Source organism: Solea senegalensis, linkage group LG2 (genome assembly GCF_019176455.1).
Source record: "Solea senegalensis isolate Sse05_10M linkage group LG2, IFAPA_SoseM_1, whole genome shotgun sequence".
Lineage (NCBI taxonomy): Eukaryota > Metazoa > Chordata > Actinopteri > Pleuronectiformes > Soleidae > Solea > Solea senegalensis.
In genome coordinates, this window is record NC_058022.1 from 18,836,492 (window position 1) to 18,849,910 (window position 13,419).

A 13,419-nucleotide genomic window follows, 5' to 3' on the forward strand; every position below is an offset into this window, starting at 1 on the left:
AAGTTTATAGGCGGCATGAAAGGGAAGTGTCGATCACCCCATTTATCTGTCCAATCATTTAACACTGATAAAACGTGTCAGTACATGGAGTGTAAATTGGGCTTAAGTGTAAAACCAAGTCTTCACCCTCAAAAAGCCCTTTGATATTGTGAGGATAAGCCAAAGGGTCCTCACAAAAACAGCTTTGTACATGACTTGTTCCATTTTGATTGAAATGTCTGTTGATGCTAAAATGCACTGCAATATTAGAGAATCTGTAAACTACATCATTTAACAAATGCCCCATGTGCACACAGTATCACCTCATTGTTTCATCATTTGTCTTCTCTTCAATGGCTGTGACAGACGACCGAGTGATGGGATTTTAAATGAGGGGAGGCTCGTGTTTGATGTATAGAGGTGCACTAATGATGTTGCCCCAGTGATGGATGCATTTTAAATGACATCTACACGATGGACCCCACTGTTGCCTTGTGGTCATTGTGATCCAAACGGTTGGGCTTTAAAGATAAGCTGAAAGCAGCAGGCATTGCTTACAGCTGGCCCACTGTTGATAGTGTGGTGGTGTGAAAGGCTGGACTCTAGCTGTGAGCGAGTCTACAGCTATGAGAGAGAGCTGTCAACAAACTCTCATGAAGGAAATGCTATTCTAAGGATGAGCTTCGAAAGAGAAACTCACAAACAGAGCGAGGAAGAGAGAGCACATGAAAAATGGAGAGATGGGGTGAAGGAGAAGTGAAATATGAAGTATTCCCATGAAAGCGGCATGTCTCCCAGAGCTTCATCATCAGTGAGAAGAAAGATTTAGATTGAGGGGTAACCAGAGGGATAAACATGGCTGACTTCCCTCTGAGCCCCATTCTCCCTCCTTCTGCCTCATTCCCTTATACCAGAATAGCTATTATCATGTCTGAGACTATGAAGGGATACCAGATTGACTGAGGGTGACATGAGGCCAGGTTGAGCACATCAAAAGCGTCAACTAAAAAAACTAAACTCGGCTTCCTCCAAGTGGTGTTTGCAATACGGAACCGAAAACACATGTTTTGAAAGACATCCCCATTTGAGATGCAAAGCCTTAAGGATGCCAACTGTGAGGCAGACTTGGACCAAGGTGCGCGATGTTTTAGTGGGTCAACTCGCACTTCAATCACATGGAGGGCTTCAGCTCTGGGTAATGGCCCAGAAAATTTGATGGATGCCTCCTGTCACATGAAAAGCAACATAGAAGGAGAGAAATATTGGAAGGTATAATCACCTTTTTGTTCATTCTTCATAATAATGCCAGGGGAGTATATTTCGGAGTAAGACCATGCACACTAGGTTTTTTGCAATGCTGTGTCAGTGATGTGGAGTTTCAGAGAGGGAAAAAATGAAAGTAATACAAAAACAATTCAAAGTGGTTAAAGGTCCAATTTGTAACCTTTGGGAGGGTTTATTGGCAGAAATGTAATATCCCATTCCTGAGTATGATTGTATAAAGGGCATAATTGCTTTAAAGTCAAATGTTTTAGACTATAGAATATGTACTTTCTTACACACTGGACCTTTAAACAATATGACAAAGCTAAATATGTGAATACTATTGAATGGTGAAGTTACACGTGTGTGCCTGAATTATAATTTTGACCAAACAAATTGGTTAAGGTATTGTTAAGGATTTATATAAATCATGTCAGATATCAACAAGCTTCAGGTGACATATGAGAACACAGGAAGAAACTTTTAAAACCAGCCTAAAATCTCTCACATGGAGCTCAGGGACAATGTTACTGTGGTTATTATTTTGTGTCTTTCCTTTGTGCCCCTCTCTTTATCATTTGTCCAGCTGATTTGATTGATCAAAAGAAAAATATTGAGCGCTGTCCCAAATTGCAATGTAAAGTTTGCCACAAACAGTTATGGCTTGCAGCTATGGTAACGGCTGCCAAATGAATGTGTGTCATAGTGTTGCACTGTAAATGATGCAGGAATTTGCATTGCTGCCAGAAATGAAGCAGATAAAGAAGAAATTAAAGTGTTCACTTGGGTCTTGCATTCCAACTGATGCTGATCGGAGCCGAAGCCGAGTCATTTGCCCCTGGGAGTGAGTGCTGATTTAACACATTCCCACGATCAAAAGCCCTTTGAAACTTTGCATTTAAAGGAGTTTTTTGACCAGTGGGGGATATGTTAAAAGTGTGGGAAGTCTACTTTGACTGGTTGGGGTGAGAGGAGGAAAATGTAGGTAGAGTGGAGAGATGAGTGGAAAAGGAGGGAGAACTAGAGAGTGAGAAACGGAGAGGGAGACCAGGAACATAGTGTCCCCCTGTGGTATAATAGGACATGTCATATTACGGTGCTATCATTTTTCTGATTAATGACGGATATCCTCTTGCTTTCTTTCTGCAAAGCTTCACCAAACACCTTATTTCATTGCTTTTTCACCCATATCAGAATGAAGCTGTGCTCGAGAGATGAGTAGACAGGTAGAGTGAAGACAGGCAGTTTAGATCCAGCCTGCAGGGCCATCTGTGAGTGCAGGGGAAGTGAAGTGTGAGTTTCTGTTCTGCTCTGCCTGGCTCAAGAGTAATTGGCCATCAAATGATTAAAATGTTTCAGTGCTGGCAGGTGGGTGCTATCTACAGACAGGCGGCCTGTGTGTTTCCTGCTGGTGGCTCACCCGTTCCGGTCAGACTGTGTTTTAAACCACCTGTATGTGTCTGGTCAGGCCTTTGTGTGCCACACTGTCAGCTTGTTGATCTGCCCGTGTTGATGTATGTCCATTTGTGCATGTGGGTGGGTCAGTCGAGGTCCAACAGGCTGGAGCCATTGCAGATAACACATAATTGATTAACCACCTGCTCTTTTTGGAGCCAGGGTGGAAAGTTTCCTCTCCAGAAAGCCTACAAACCAAAATAGCTCTTAAAGCAGGAGAATCTCTTCTTACCTTTCCCAGTCTGTTATTAGGGGTGGAGTGGCTCAGTGGTTAAGACCAGTACCCTGTGTGCGAAAGACATCATGGTCACAATGGTTGCAAGTTCGACTCCACCCCTGGCTGATTTTACTCAATTCCATTCTAAGTTGATTTGAATTTCAGTGTCTTTTTTAATCCCATGCTAATCCTCAACACAGTTTTATGTTTGATTCATGTACCCAGTACCCAGTAACCATGACTTGTCTGCGGATGTGGTCAGTATTGGTGGTAGTCCTTTCTTTCTCCATTTGAAGGCATGATGGCTCATGAACATCCTTTAACTTGCTTGCTTTTCTACCAAGAGTTACATAAGAAAGTTATTACCACAGTTACATATGAAACTAGACCCAGCAGCCTGTAAGCCTGTTTGGCATTAAGACTAGAAAGGAACAAGGCACTGGTTGCCAAGTTTTGTCCAGAAGTAGTAAATACGAAACCAATGCTTTAACCTTTATGCGGTTAAACAATTTGTAAACCCCAGAGACTGTAGAAAGTCACTGCACACATTGAAAGGATATGTGCAACCTGTGATTTTGTTTTAACTTCATGCTATATTCTGTTTATAGACACATTCAGCAATAAATAAAACATTTTGTGTTTGTATCTTTGGACTGTACATTTGAAGGAAGCAAAGGTACTTGTTTACCCATTGATAACGGTCTTTAGGTAAAACAAAGCTGCCAAGCTAAAGTTCCTGCCTCAGGGGTTCATACTTATTAGAATTACTCACTGGTATCAGTATTCTCCACGTCATGTCACACATGTATTTCTGCTTACTCTAGCATTAAACATTTTTATGGTCAGAAGCTTCATCATCTGCACTTAAAATCTGATGCCTAGGTCTGTAGGACTCGATTTACGAGAGGATTATCACCATTGTCATTTTTTTATTAATGTCAAAATCTTGCTTATATAATATCTAATGTAGCCCACTACACTGTCTTTGCATTTCACTAAATTATTTGTAAAGGGTTTGTAAATGCTCAAACTTGAGTTTCTCAGTTTGCTCTTATGGTAGCACTCTGTAGACCAGTGGAGGTTAATGAAGCATCCTGTGCCTCTCCCCATGGACCTGGTCCACTCATTAGCCTCTGGCGCACCACAATGCCATAATTACACTGCAGATTGGAGCTTTGGCTATAAGCAAAAGTAGAAGGTGACACTTCAAAGAACTGCATCCCACTGGGTGGAAAAAATAACATATTTAATATGCTACAAAGACTAACCTCACATAAAAGCAAAGAAACTGTGGGATTTCCATTTAAAAATAATCAAAATAGAAGTGACCTCTAAGAACGGGTCGGGAAGCTATGATAAATGCTACCTACTTTAAGTAATCCTGCAGGATCATGTGATTAATTTAGCATTGCCTCTTTGGCAATGAGGGGCTAATGCTACTTACTCCCCCTGCATTAGCTCTCTGGTCACAGAGCTAAATACAGAGTGATGGATAACCCAGTGCTTTACAGGGGGGTAGTGAGGGCCAATGAATAGAACACTTTTTTTACCCTCTCCCTCGCAAGCCAGAGGTTATTGATTCTCAGAAACACTCCTTTCCCCTTTGCCTCTGAACTCTGCCTCGTGGAGCTTCCCAGTGACAATACTCAATACTTTTAAGCTCACACACACACACAACATGTCAAGGTTAAGGTCAGTTTGTCTTTGTGTGGAAGGAGAACAAGGGCAGAAAGCAAAGATAAATTGCTCAGTGCAAAAAAGGGAAGAGGAATGGAATCCCAGTTAGAATATTATTTTAGACGGTGACAAAGAGAGAGGAGAAGAAAAAAAGATGGGGTGTTGCCGGGCAGACCTACATGTATAATTCAAAAAGGAAAGTGAAGAAGCGGTGACCATTCCTGTGAGATCTGCATTCTTAGACGGAACAGTGCGAATGCTCCAGGTTGTTTCCCCTGTCTAGACAGCAATCATATTGTGATACTTGCTAAAAATTAAATAAAACAAAAGTCTACAGGGAAGATCCAGGGAGGAATTGGAGGCATGGGCGGAAAAGCACAGCAGATATTATTAAGAGTAGGAGGGTGCAGACAGGCAGACCATCATGTTTTATTAAGGGCTGTTTTCCAGCCAAAGACATGACTCAGCCTGCTCTAGTCAGGGCCATAAGAAGTGAAAGGACTCCCACTTTGTTAGATCCTCAAACTAGCAAGATTTTACACGCCCACTCCTGTCAAAATCTATAAATCTGTGTTCATACCAAACAAATATATGCTGCACTGCCTGCCAGTTTCACTGTAGATTTCTATATCTGCATGATTCCTGTTTAGCATATTTTTATTCAGAGTGAAAAAATGCACTACCTAGTGAAAAATGAAGACCCTTGATAAAACCCTGATTATTGCCATTTGTTTATTTGTTGTGCAACAAATAGCAGTTCTAAAACCAAATAGATAAGTCAAGTGAAGCAGCCTTTAATACCACTCAGTTTTTCCCTAATCTCGGTACACAGGAGAGAGGAAACTGTAGCGGGAGCTTGTGCCAGAACATGGCCCAGCCCGTTGGTGGCAATTCCTGTGTGAATACAGTTTTGTTCTGCCAGCTATGTGCACATGTGCTGCACTCTTCTCATGCACCAGTTGGAAGAGTTTGTCCTCCTTGGCAGTGTGAGTGAACAGACGGCGCATGAGGATGCAGTCATTTGTCTGTCAGTCTGCCTATCTGTCATGCTTGTATTATGGTTTCCATCACTGGAAATGTACGATGCATATCCCATCCTCCAGTTGATCAGTAGGCCTATTCACAGTGCACCTTGTTTGGCCATCCTTCAAAGTCACAGCTTTGAGCTCCTAGCTCTCCTGTTAGGATGCGGTTAATGTCTCACTGGCCAGACAGCCTTCAGAGAGCAAGACTTTGCTGCACTGTTGACATTGTCTGGACATAAATTGGGTGATAAAGAACACTAGTTCCCAGGCAAATTGACAGCTTGGTGAGAGGAAAGATGAATGTTCTTTTCTGTTCTTATTCCTATCTTGTATTTTCTGTTTGCCAGGAAAGCACACCCAGAGTATAGGTGCACTGTTTCCCCAAATATCATGTAACATGCCACTATCAACAACATAACCAACTGTTGTTTTCATGTACTCACTGTTGTTTTCAAAAAAGGAGGAGCTGAGCACATTTTCTATTTTGCAGAATGTACTGTGGCATGTATCTGATATTAGTTTCTTACGAGGGAATTTGAGATTTTGGAGATATTCTTGTTACGTTTTGCACCAAACCACAAATAAATGGAAGGTCCAGTGTGTAAGAACATCTAATAGTGAGACTGCATAGTGGGACAAACTGAGGACTCCTGAGAACTACGATGGCCTTTGTACACCAGAAAAGTTTTACACTTCTTTCACAATTCTTTACTTTACTACTCTCTCTGTGGTTTCCTCTTCTTTGTTGGTTTATGCTTTGTTTGTGTGGGTGAAGCCACTCTTCTTTGTTTTTGTAGAAAGTATACTTTTACTAAGACTAGAAAAAAACAACGATTTTTACTTTGAGGTGATTATACATTTAGACAGTATCAGTAGTACAATCAATTTCTGCAAAGAGACTCTCCTAAATCTTTCACACTGGATCTTTAATCATTAAAATAATCAGACAGATTAATGGATAATTATTAGTTGCAGCCCTACTTTGCTTCAGCTATCACACATATAAATGATGCCAGTGCTCCATGCCTTCATGCCAAATTTAATATGGGTGTGTGTACAGTGAGCATCTGAGGTTTCAAAGCAAGCATAGCATCCATCAAATAAGTGGGATTTCAGAGACACACGAGCCAAGATATATCAGACAGCAGGGGAGAGTCATCTTGTCCCACAGTTGAAGCTGTTAAATTGATTCTGACATGTTGAGGCCCCTATATGTTGAGCCATCAGCTGCATGGGGCAAACTAGACAATTTTGCCTGTGGAAACGACACGGAGTGTGTTATCTGGTGAAGTGCACAACATCTTTAGCCATTTTTTGGGGGGGACAGAAAAATGCGAAAGTAAAGATTCAAAGGTTATTCTGAGGCAGAGCTAGATGGACAGACTGTATCTTAAAATGGCAGAGGTTATAAATGTGCACTGCTCTCCAGTTTTCTCTCAAGCTTTTCTTCATCGTGTGATTTCAAACAGCTGACAGGGAATATGGGCAAAGTCAGGACCTTGAGAAAATCAACTGTTTCCTAGGCCCAAGCATGTACGTTCTGTTCCCTGTCAGTCTCTCTCACTCCCTCCCTCATGCACATATGCACACACCATCACACATATACACAACTCTGTTCAGCCAAAACACCCATGGGGAAGAACGTCTGGTTGCTGGAAATGTCAAACTGCTTTGTCATGTCCAATCTCATTCAGGAAGCCTAACCGCTGTGAGTGGAGAGTGGGCTTGTATGTATTCTCTTTAAAAACGAAGCCATATAGAGCTCTGGTAGCTGATGTCACACGAGGTCATGCCCCCCTTTAGACAAATACTTACTAGACAACACGTAAATCAGACAATATCTGCTGGCAGTTTAATCATAAAAGTTAAGATGGTGGATAGCTATTGTGCCCCGGGATGACAAAATAGTCAGAGACAGTCTAACGGCTGAACATTTCTCTGGATCCTCCACAGATCCAGAGAAACACGCTCACAGCGAGCAGACGTACAGTAGCTCTATGAGCTGAACTTACACAAGTGGCATGAGTTACCATTTGTGGCATACATTTACTTGTTGGTGTTAGATGAAAATGTCACAACAAAGACGAGACAAAAACTATAAAAAAACACAAAAACAAAAAGAGGAACAAGATTAGAGTACACAACAAAGGAATTTAAACAGTAACGTGATACAGAATCACATGAGACTTACTACACGTCAAGACAAATTCATTCTCCATAACCTATACATATGTGAAGCCCTTTTTGAATACCCAACCCTACACATTAACTGCTATTAACATAAGTCATTTAATACTTAGGGCCTATTGTTGTGACTGTCTCCTCATTTGCCAGAGGCTCACATGTCATATTATTCTGGGTCTGGACAATGACCTTGGTTGCTATGACAACTACCATCAAAGAGTGGGCCAGTTTTTTTTCATTTATCATTTTGAGTGACCTTTACAATGAACAAAAAACCTACAAAAAACTGTGTTATCCTGGTCTTTATTAGAAGTAAATTTTAAATTTTGAACAATTCTGCCCTCTAAGTCTCATTATTGATGCAGAGAAAATTTTAATTTTCACATGGATTATTAACATGGATTATCATATCCAGACACTTACTGCTATAAAAGTATAACCCTGAAACTAAGTTTCTTTGATGATCAAGACTTGTCAAGGGCTATTTCTTCAAACAACCTTAAGTAAGAACTGGCTACTACATACTTGTAAGAGTGCCCTTTCTCAAGGTCTCAAAGCAGGAATATTTTTTATTTCAGTGCCAGGTAATTAATCATCACCCTCCAAATGGCTCTGATAAATGTTTCCTAATTTTATGCACGGCAACATTATGTAATTATTTTTTTGTTTTTTATCCAATCGGACCTGGCACTTTGGGAGCCCGACAATACTATTTTTGAAAAGGAGAGAAAAAAACCTAAAAACCCCACTCTTGTGTTTTTATTTATATAAACAATACCTGCCTTTAGAAAAGCAATGATGACGCTAACCTAACCCTGATCCTCCTAACTTTATGCACATGACCCACGTCCTTGTCATAATTGTTGCAGCATTTCTAGAATCACTTAGACTTAGACTTTTTTCTTTATTTATTAATTCATTCAGATTAACATTGTTACAATGCTCAACAAAACAAAATTTCGTTTCTCAGGCTAAAGAATTAGCAGCAGGTGTTTTAAAAGAAAAGATAAAATGGTACAACCAATAAAATGGTACAAAATATAAATAAGGAAGCGGTAAACTGTTCAGGGTGTACCACCGCCTGTCGCCCTATGTCAGCTGAGATTGGCACTGCACCCCCTGCGACCCTCCGGTGGAGCATAAAGTGGTAGATAATGGATGGATGGATGGATGTACAGGAGGTCTAAATAAAATGTAATAGTATATTGAAAAAGTATTGCAATAATATGTAGGCAGTACTCCAACAATATAAACAATATCTGGAGTATGTAGAACAGTCCTGAGTAGATGTGAGGGGAGGTTAAAGGTATTGTACTTGTGTATTGTTAATATTGCACAGCAATAATATGTAAACATCTTTACCTCTTGAATATGAAACAGCCCTGTGATATTTCACAGCTCCACATAGACCTGGCAGTGTTTAGACTCATTTTGGGGGGTTTGGTGTGTATAAAGACACATCTTGAAATAATTCAAACATGATGAGGCCTTAAAGTCAGGGAAATGAGATGACTTGGTTAAGCTTAGAGAGAGGTTGATGTGTTGCTTCGGTAACACGTATACTAACATTGGAAGCTTGTGTGCTACAAGAAAAACAATCACCGACAGATAGGAGATGGGATGTCAATAGTGGTCTCTCATGTCAAAGTCCCATCCTTTGTTGACCAAAGCATCAACCCCATTATAATAGTAGTGTTAAAACAGTAATGCCACTTCTACCCTTGCTCCAACATTCACGATTTTCATCACTTGCCCTTGTCATTGACTCTGCAGAGTTTTCTGAATTCTGGGATGTAGTGGAATGATTTTGTCGGCCAATTGGAGCATTTGTTATAGGGATGCACAAAATTGGACTTTTTGCCAACAATATGGTGATATATCAGGAGGGCATGGGTCGATAATTGATACCGATCAAGGTCATTTAGTCTCTTCTGTAGGGAAATTAACATCATATTTTGCATTCTCCTGTCACAGCAGATGTAGATATACATTTTCTTCATTGTACAAAATAAATAAAGACAAACAAATAAATGTTGTTGCGGGTGCAAGCATAGTCGAAAAGGTAGCAGTCGCTAATATCTGCTAATCCATTTTAAAGCCAGTATTGTTCCTGATATTGTGCAGGTAATATAGTGCATCTCTGTTTGTTATGTGTTTGCACATTATGTTCTCCATATGTTCTGTTGTTTTCATACATATAGTGTTTGCCTTCTGTTGTTGAATACATTCAATTTATTTGTAATGAAATGTGCTGTATAAGTAAATGTACTATTGCCATTTACCACTTGCTTTTTTGTTTTTTTTTCAAAATATGACACCCAATAGAAGATCAGGTATTCTAGACTTTGATGTCTGTAGAGTTTGGGTGTTTCTGTGTAGGAGGGTGGATGGCGGTGGTCCCGTTCTCCTGGGGTGAATTTGAGCTTCCTCTTTCTTGAAGTCTTCCTCTCATTTTTCACTTTTTTCAGTCCTTCCTGTCGCCAATCTCACATGCATGTCTTTTTTTAGGGTGAGTGGTTTCACCCACTCACAAGCTGTTTGTTCGTTGCACATACATGCATTTCAAAGCTGCGATCACATCTGTCATATTGTCTTCCAAAGTCATGTTATGTTGTTTGTCTTAATGAGGAGTGCATGCTTTGTTTGATTGTTCTTTATCTTCACATTCTTTGATGAGTGTGAATACTTTTCTTCACTTTTGTTAATATCATGTTGTAGGCATTCAGTGCCACCGCAATTCCCACAAGAAATAACATACATATATTTCCCCCTTTCCTCTCTTGTTTCCACTGTCTGAATACACATTGATTCTGCTGTCGGGATGAATGTTTCTCCCAGCAGCCAAAGAAAGGCTCCTGATTGCTTTGAATTTCCTGCACTTAAGCTGTTTTGCCACCTTGTAATATAGATTACAGTCTGTGTTTAGCAACCTCAAAAAAATGTCACCATAGATACTGTATGTGTATCCTCCTTCATCTTTAAACATGTGACAGTGCTTCATCTGCCCTCCACTGCCCCACTGTGCTCTCTGAACCCTTTATTTTGACTGTAAATGTGGATTTATGTCTCAAAATATTTGCAGCCTAGTTTTGGGTACAGGGTATACTTTTCCTAGGGTATATGTTTAGGTATAGTTATATGTTTTTCACTCAAACCAAACTAAATATAAAAACCCTTTTCAGTCCTTTACTCATCTACTTTGTCTGGGTTAGATCTGCTCTTCTTTCAGTGCAAACAGATTTGCCTTGGTAGGAGAGGAGATGTCGTCAGTCTGCTTCCTTGTCGTCCTTTTAGAGTGCCACAATAATGCCGTCTAATACTGTCTATGTGTCTTACCTGAGTCATAAACTTCAATCAAACCGGAAACGATTCATCTTGGACAACACTGTGTATTAGCGTGGCCTCACTGCCTCATACCCAGACCTTTTCACACTGAACATGTTCAAAAACAGGCATTCAATTTTGTGCACCACTTTTTTTCCCTCTTTGTCAGTTGTGTGCAATTTACATTGATTGCAATTGAACACTGCTCTGTTTCCACAGCAACTGATGCGGTCCTCTGTGTTCCACATGTTTATCTTGAGTATGGTGGCTGTGGACGTCATCGTTGCTGCTAGCAACTATTATAAAGGAGAAAACCACCGCAGGCATTATGATGAGTTTTACCTGGCAGAGGTGAGATCCCTGTGTTTTGTATACCCTTTTTTTTGCCATTCAATTTCAGATCTACTCTCAGCTGTTGTGTATAATTGTAGTCATGTGTTTGAGTGCACCGCAAATGAAAAGCAAATTAAAGTATTGAAGTCAAGGGTTTTTCTCTATGGTCGTGGTCCTAAGGATGGATTCCCTCTTTGGTAATGTTATGCTCTTATTAAAATGTAATCTTGAATTGCATGAATGAAATTACCATGTCTGATTAAATGAGTCATGATGCAACTCTTTTAACCTAAAAACACACGTACAAGTGACACTGTACCTAGTGTGCCCACCCCCACCATCCAGCTGGAGTGGAGGTGATAACAAAAGGGAAAAGCCTCAGACAGTATTGCCGTCTCTCACTGCCTCCTGCCATATCATACAGGAAAATAGGAAATGGACACATATTTATACGAGAACTGAAGTGCCAGTTTTGTTCTTGCTCTTTCCTGCTGATGGCATTGGTGGATATTCCACTGATTTGTCATTGCATTCAGATAAAGTTGGTTGACAACTGTGAAAACTTTGAAAAGGTGACGCAGCAGCAGAAGATTGGGTGTTCATTGTCTGCTATGAGGTCAAGATCCTAAAACACGAGAAGAAATGTTGCTATTTCCACTGTCATTGTCTGGCTTGTCTACAGTATATTCAATGCTAAAGTAAGGATTGATGGAGAAGTAACCTCTGTCTTTTCATATCTTCACATTAACGAAACAGATCACAGGTACTCGCGATGTGCCTGAGATATTTGTATTAAGCACTTTTCTCTGTTTTCTTAATTCCATTGTAGGTTGCGTTTACTGTATTATTTGACCTGGAAGCTCTTTTAAAGATCTGGTGTCTGGGCTTCACCGGCTACATCAGCTCTTCTCTGCACAAGTTTGAATCTCTGCTTGTGGTGGGGACCACACTACACATCTACCCAGACCTCTACCACTCCCAGTTCACCTACTTTCAGGTATGGACATACTTCATTTTATCCCTCTTAATATGAAACTGAACTACCCACACTTGAAGAACAAAGCATGGGCATTGCTGAGCCTGTGAATTAAAAACCTGACCTTTGTTTATTCCGAATGCTTTGCTTAAACAAAAGTTTGGCTGAATTGATCTCTAAGGTTGTTTTCGCACCTAATAGTCCACTAGACTAGACTCGGTATGATTGGGGACTCGGTTCAGTTGGAGGTTACAGCATTCAGCTGGTCCGGGTCTGCATTCACACTGCACTTTAGTGAAACAAACTGAATCTTTTGAATAACGTATTCCCCTCCTCGCCTGCATCAAGAATAACTGAAGGAAAATACTTTATTGGTTAATGCAGGATAACTTCCGTTTCCGCCACATAAGAGCAAAACATGTAGCTGCATCAAATCCTGTCAGTCTTGGGTTTTTTATTTTATTCAATGCTAACATTCTACACATACACGCTGCACGATGGGCTCAGCCATTTCTCCACGCTATCATTCTCCATGCACGTATATTTTGGTTGTGTGTATTTCACAGTTCGTACAGAATATTAACGTAAACACTGACATGAAGAGACGCAACACTTTTACCAATTTGGTGGCAGTTTAATGACATATTGCGCATAAACAAAGCCAGTTTAGCAGCAGTCATCCTCATCCTCTTTGTCAGCAGCACAGCAGGAGTCTCCTCTTTCTGTTCTTCTTCTCTACTTCATTTCTTAATCTTTGGGAATTTTAGATACAATTCCAGAGCTTTTCTGTGTGTTTTTACATCCAGGTAAGACACTCTTGCAGGACAAAGACATCTCACTTAGGTGCAACGGGAGATTACACTTAAGCACGCTGAGAGTTTTTATATCGACACCACGTTTGAGGAGGAGTTATGCTGCCTATGGCTCTGTGCGTCATGAAGCCTACATATTTTTTGAAAAGACTACTGAAGGAAAACTATTTTAAC

At 40.4% G+C, this 13,419-nt stretch overlaps 1 protein-coding gene across 5 annotated transcripts in view; it reads left to right on the forward strand.

Annotated features, from left to right (window-relative positions):
• The window catches only part of nalcn (sodium leak channel, non-selective), a 62,669-nt gene that overhangs the window by 13,655 nt on the left and 35,595 nt on the right, over nucleotides 1–13,419 (forward strand). For 4 of the 5 annotated variants that reach the window (XM_044016826.1, XM_044016834.1, XM_044016827.1 and 1 more), the window contains 2 exons: nucleotides 11,344–11,475; nucleotides 12,287–12,454. In XM_044016826.1, coding sequence (XP_043872761.1) covers nucleotides 11,344–11,475; nucleotides 12,287–12,454 — 300 coding nt within the window. Of the gene's footprint in view, nucleotides 1–1,053; nucleotides 1,249–11,343; nucleotides 11,476–12,286; nucleotides 12,455–13,419 lie in introns of those variants that run through there. The other variant, XM_044016840.1, reaches the window with a different exon arrangement.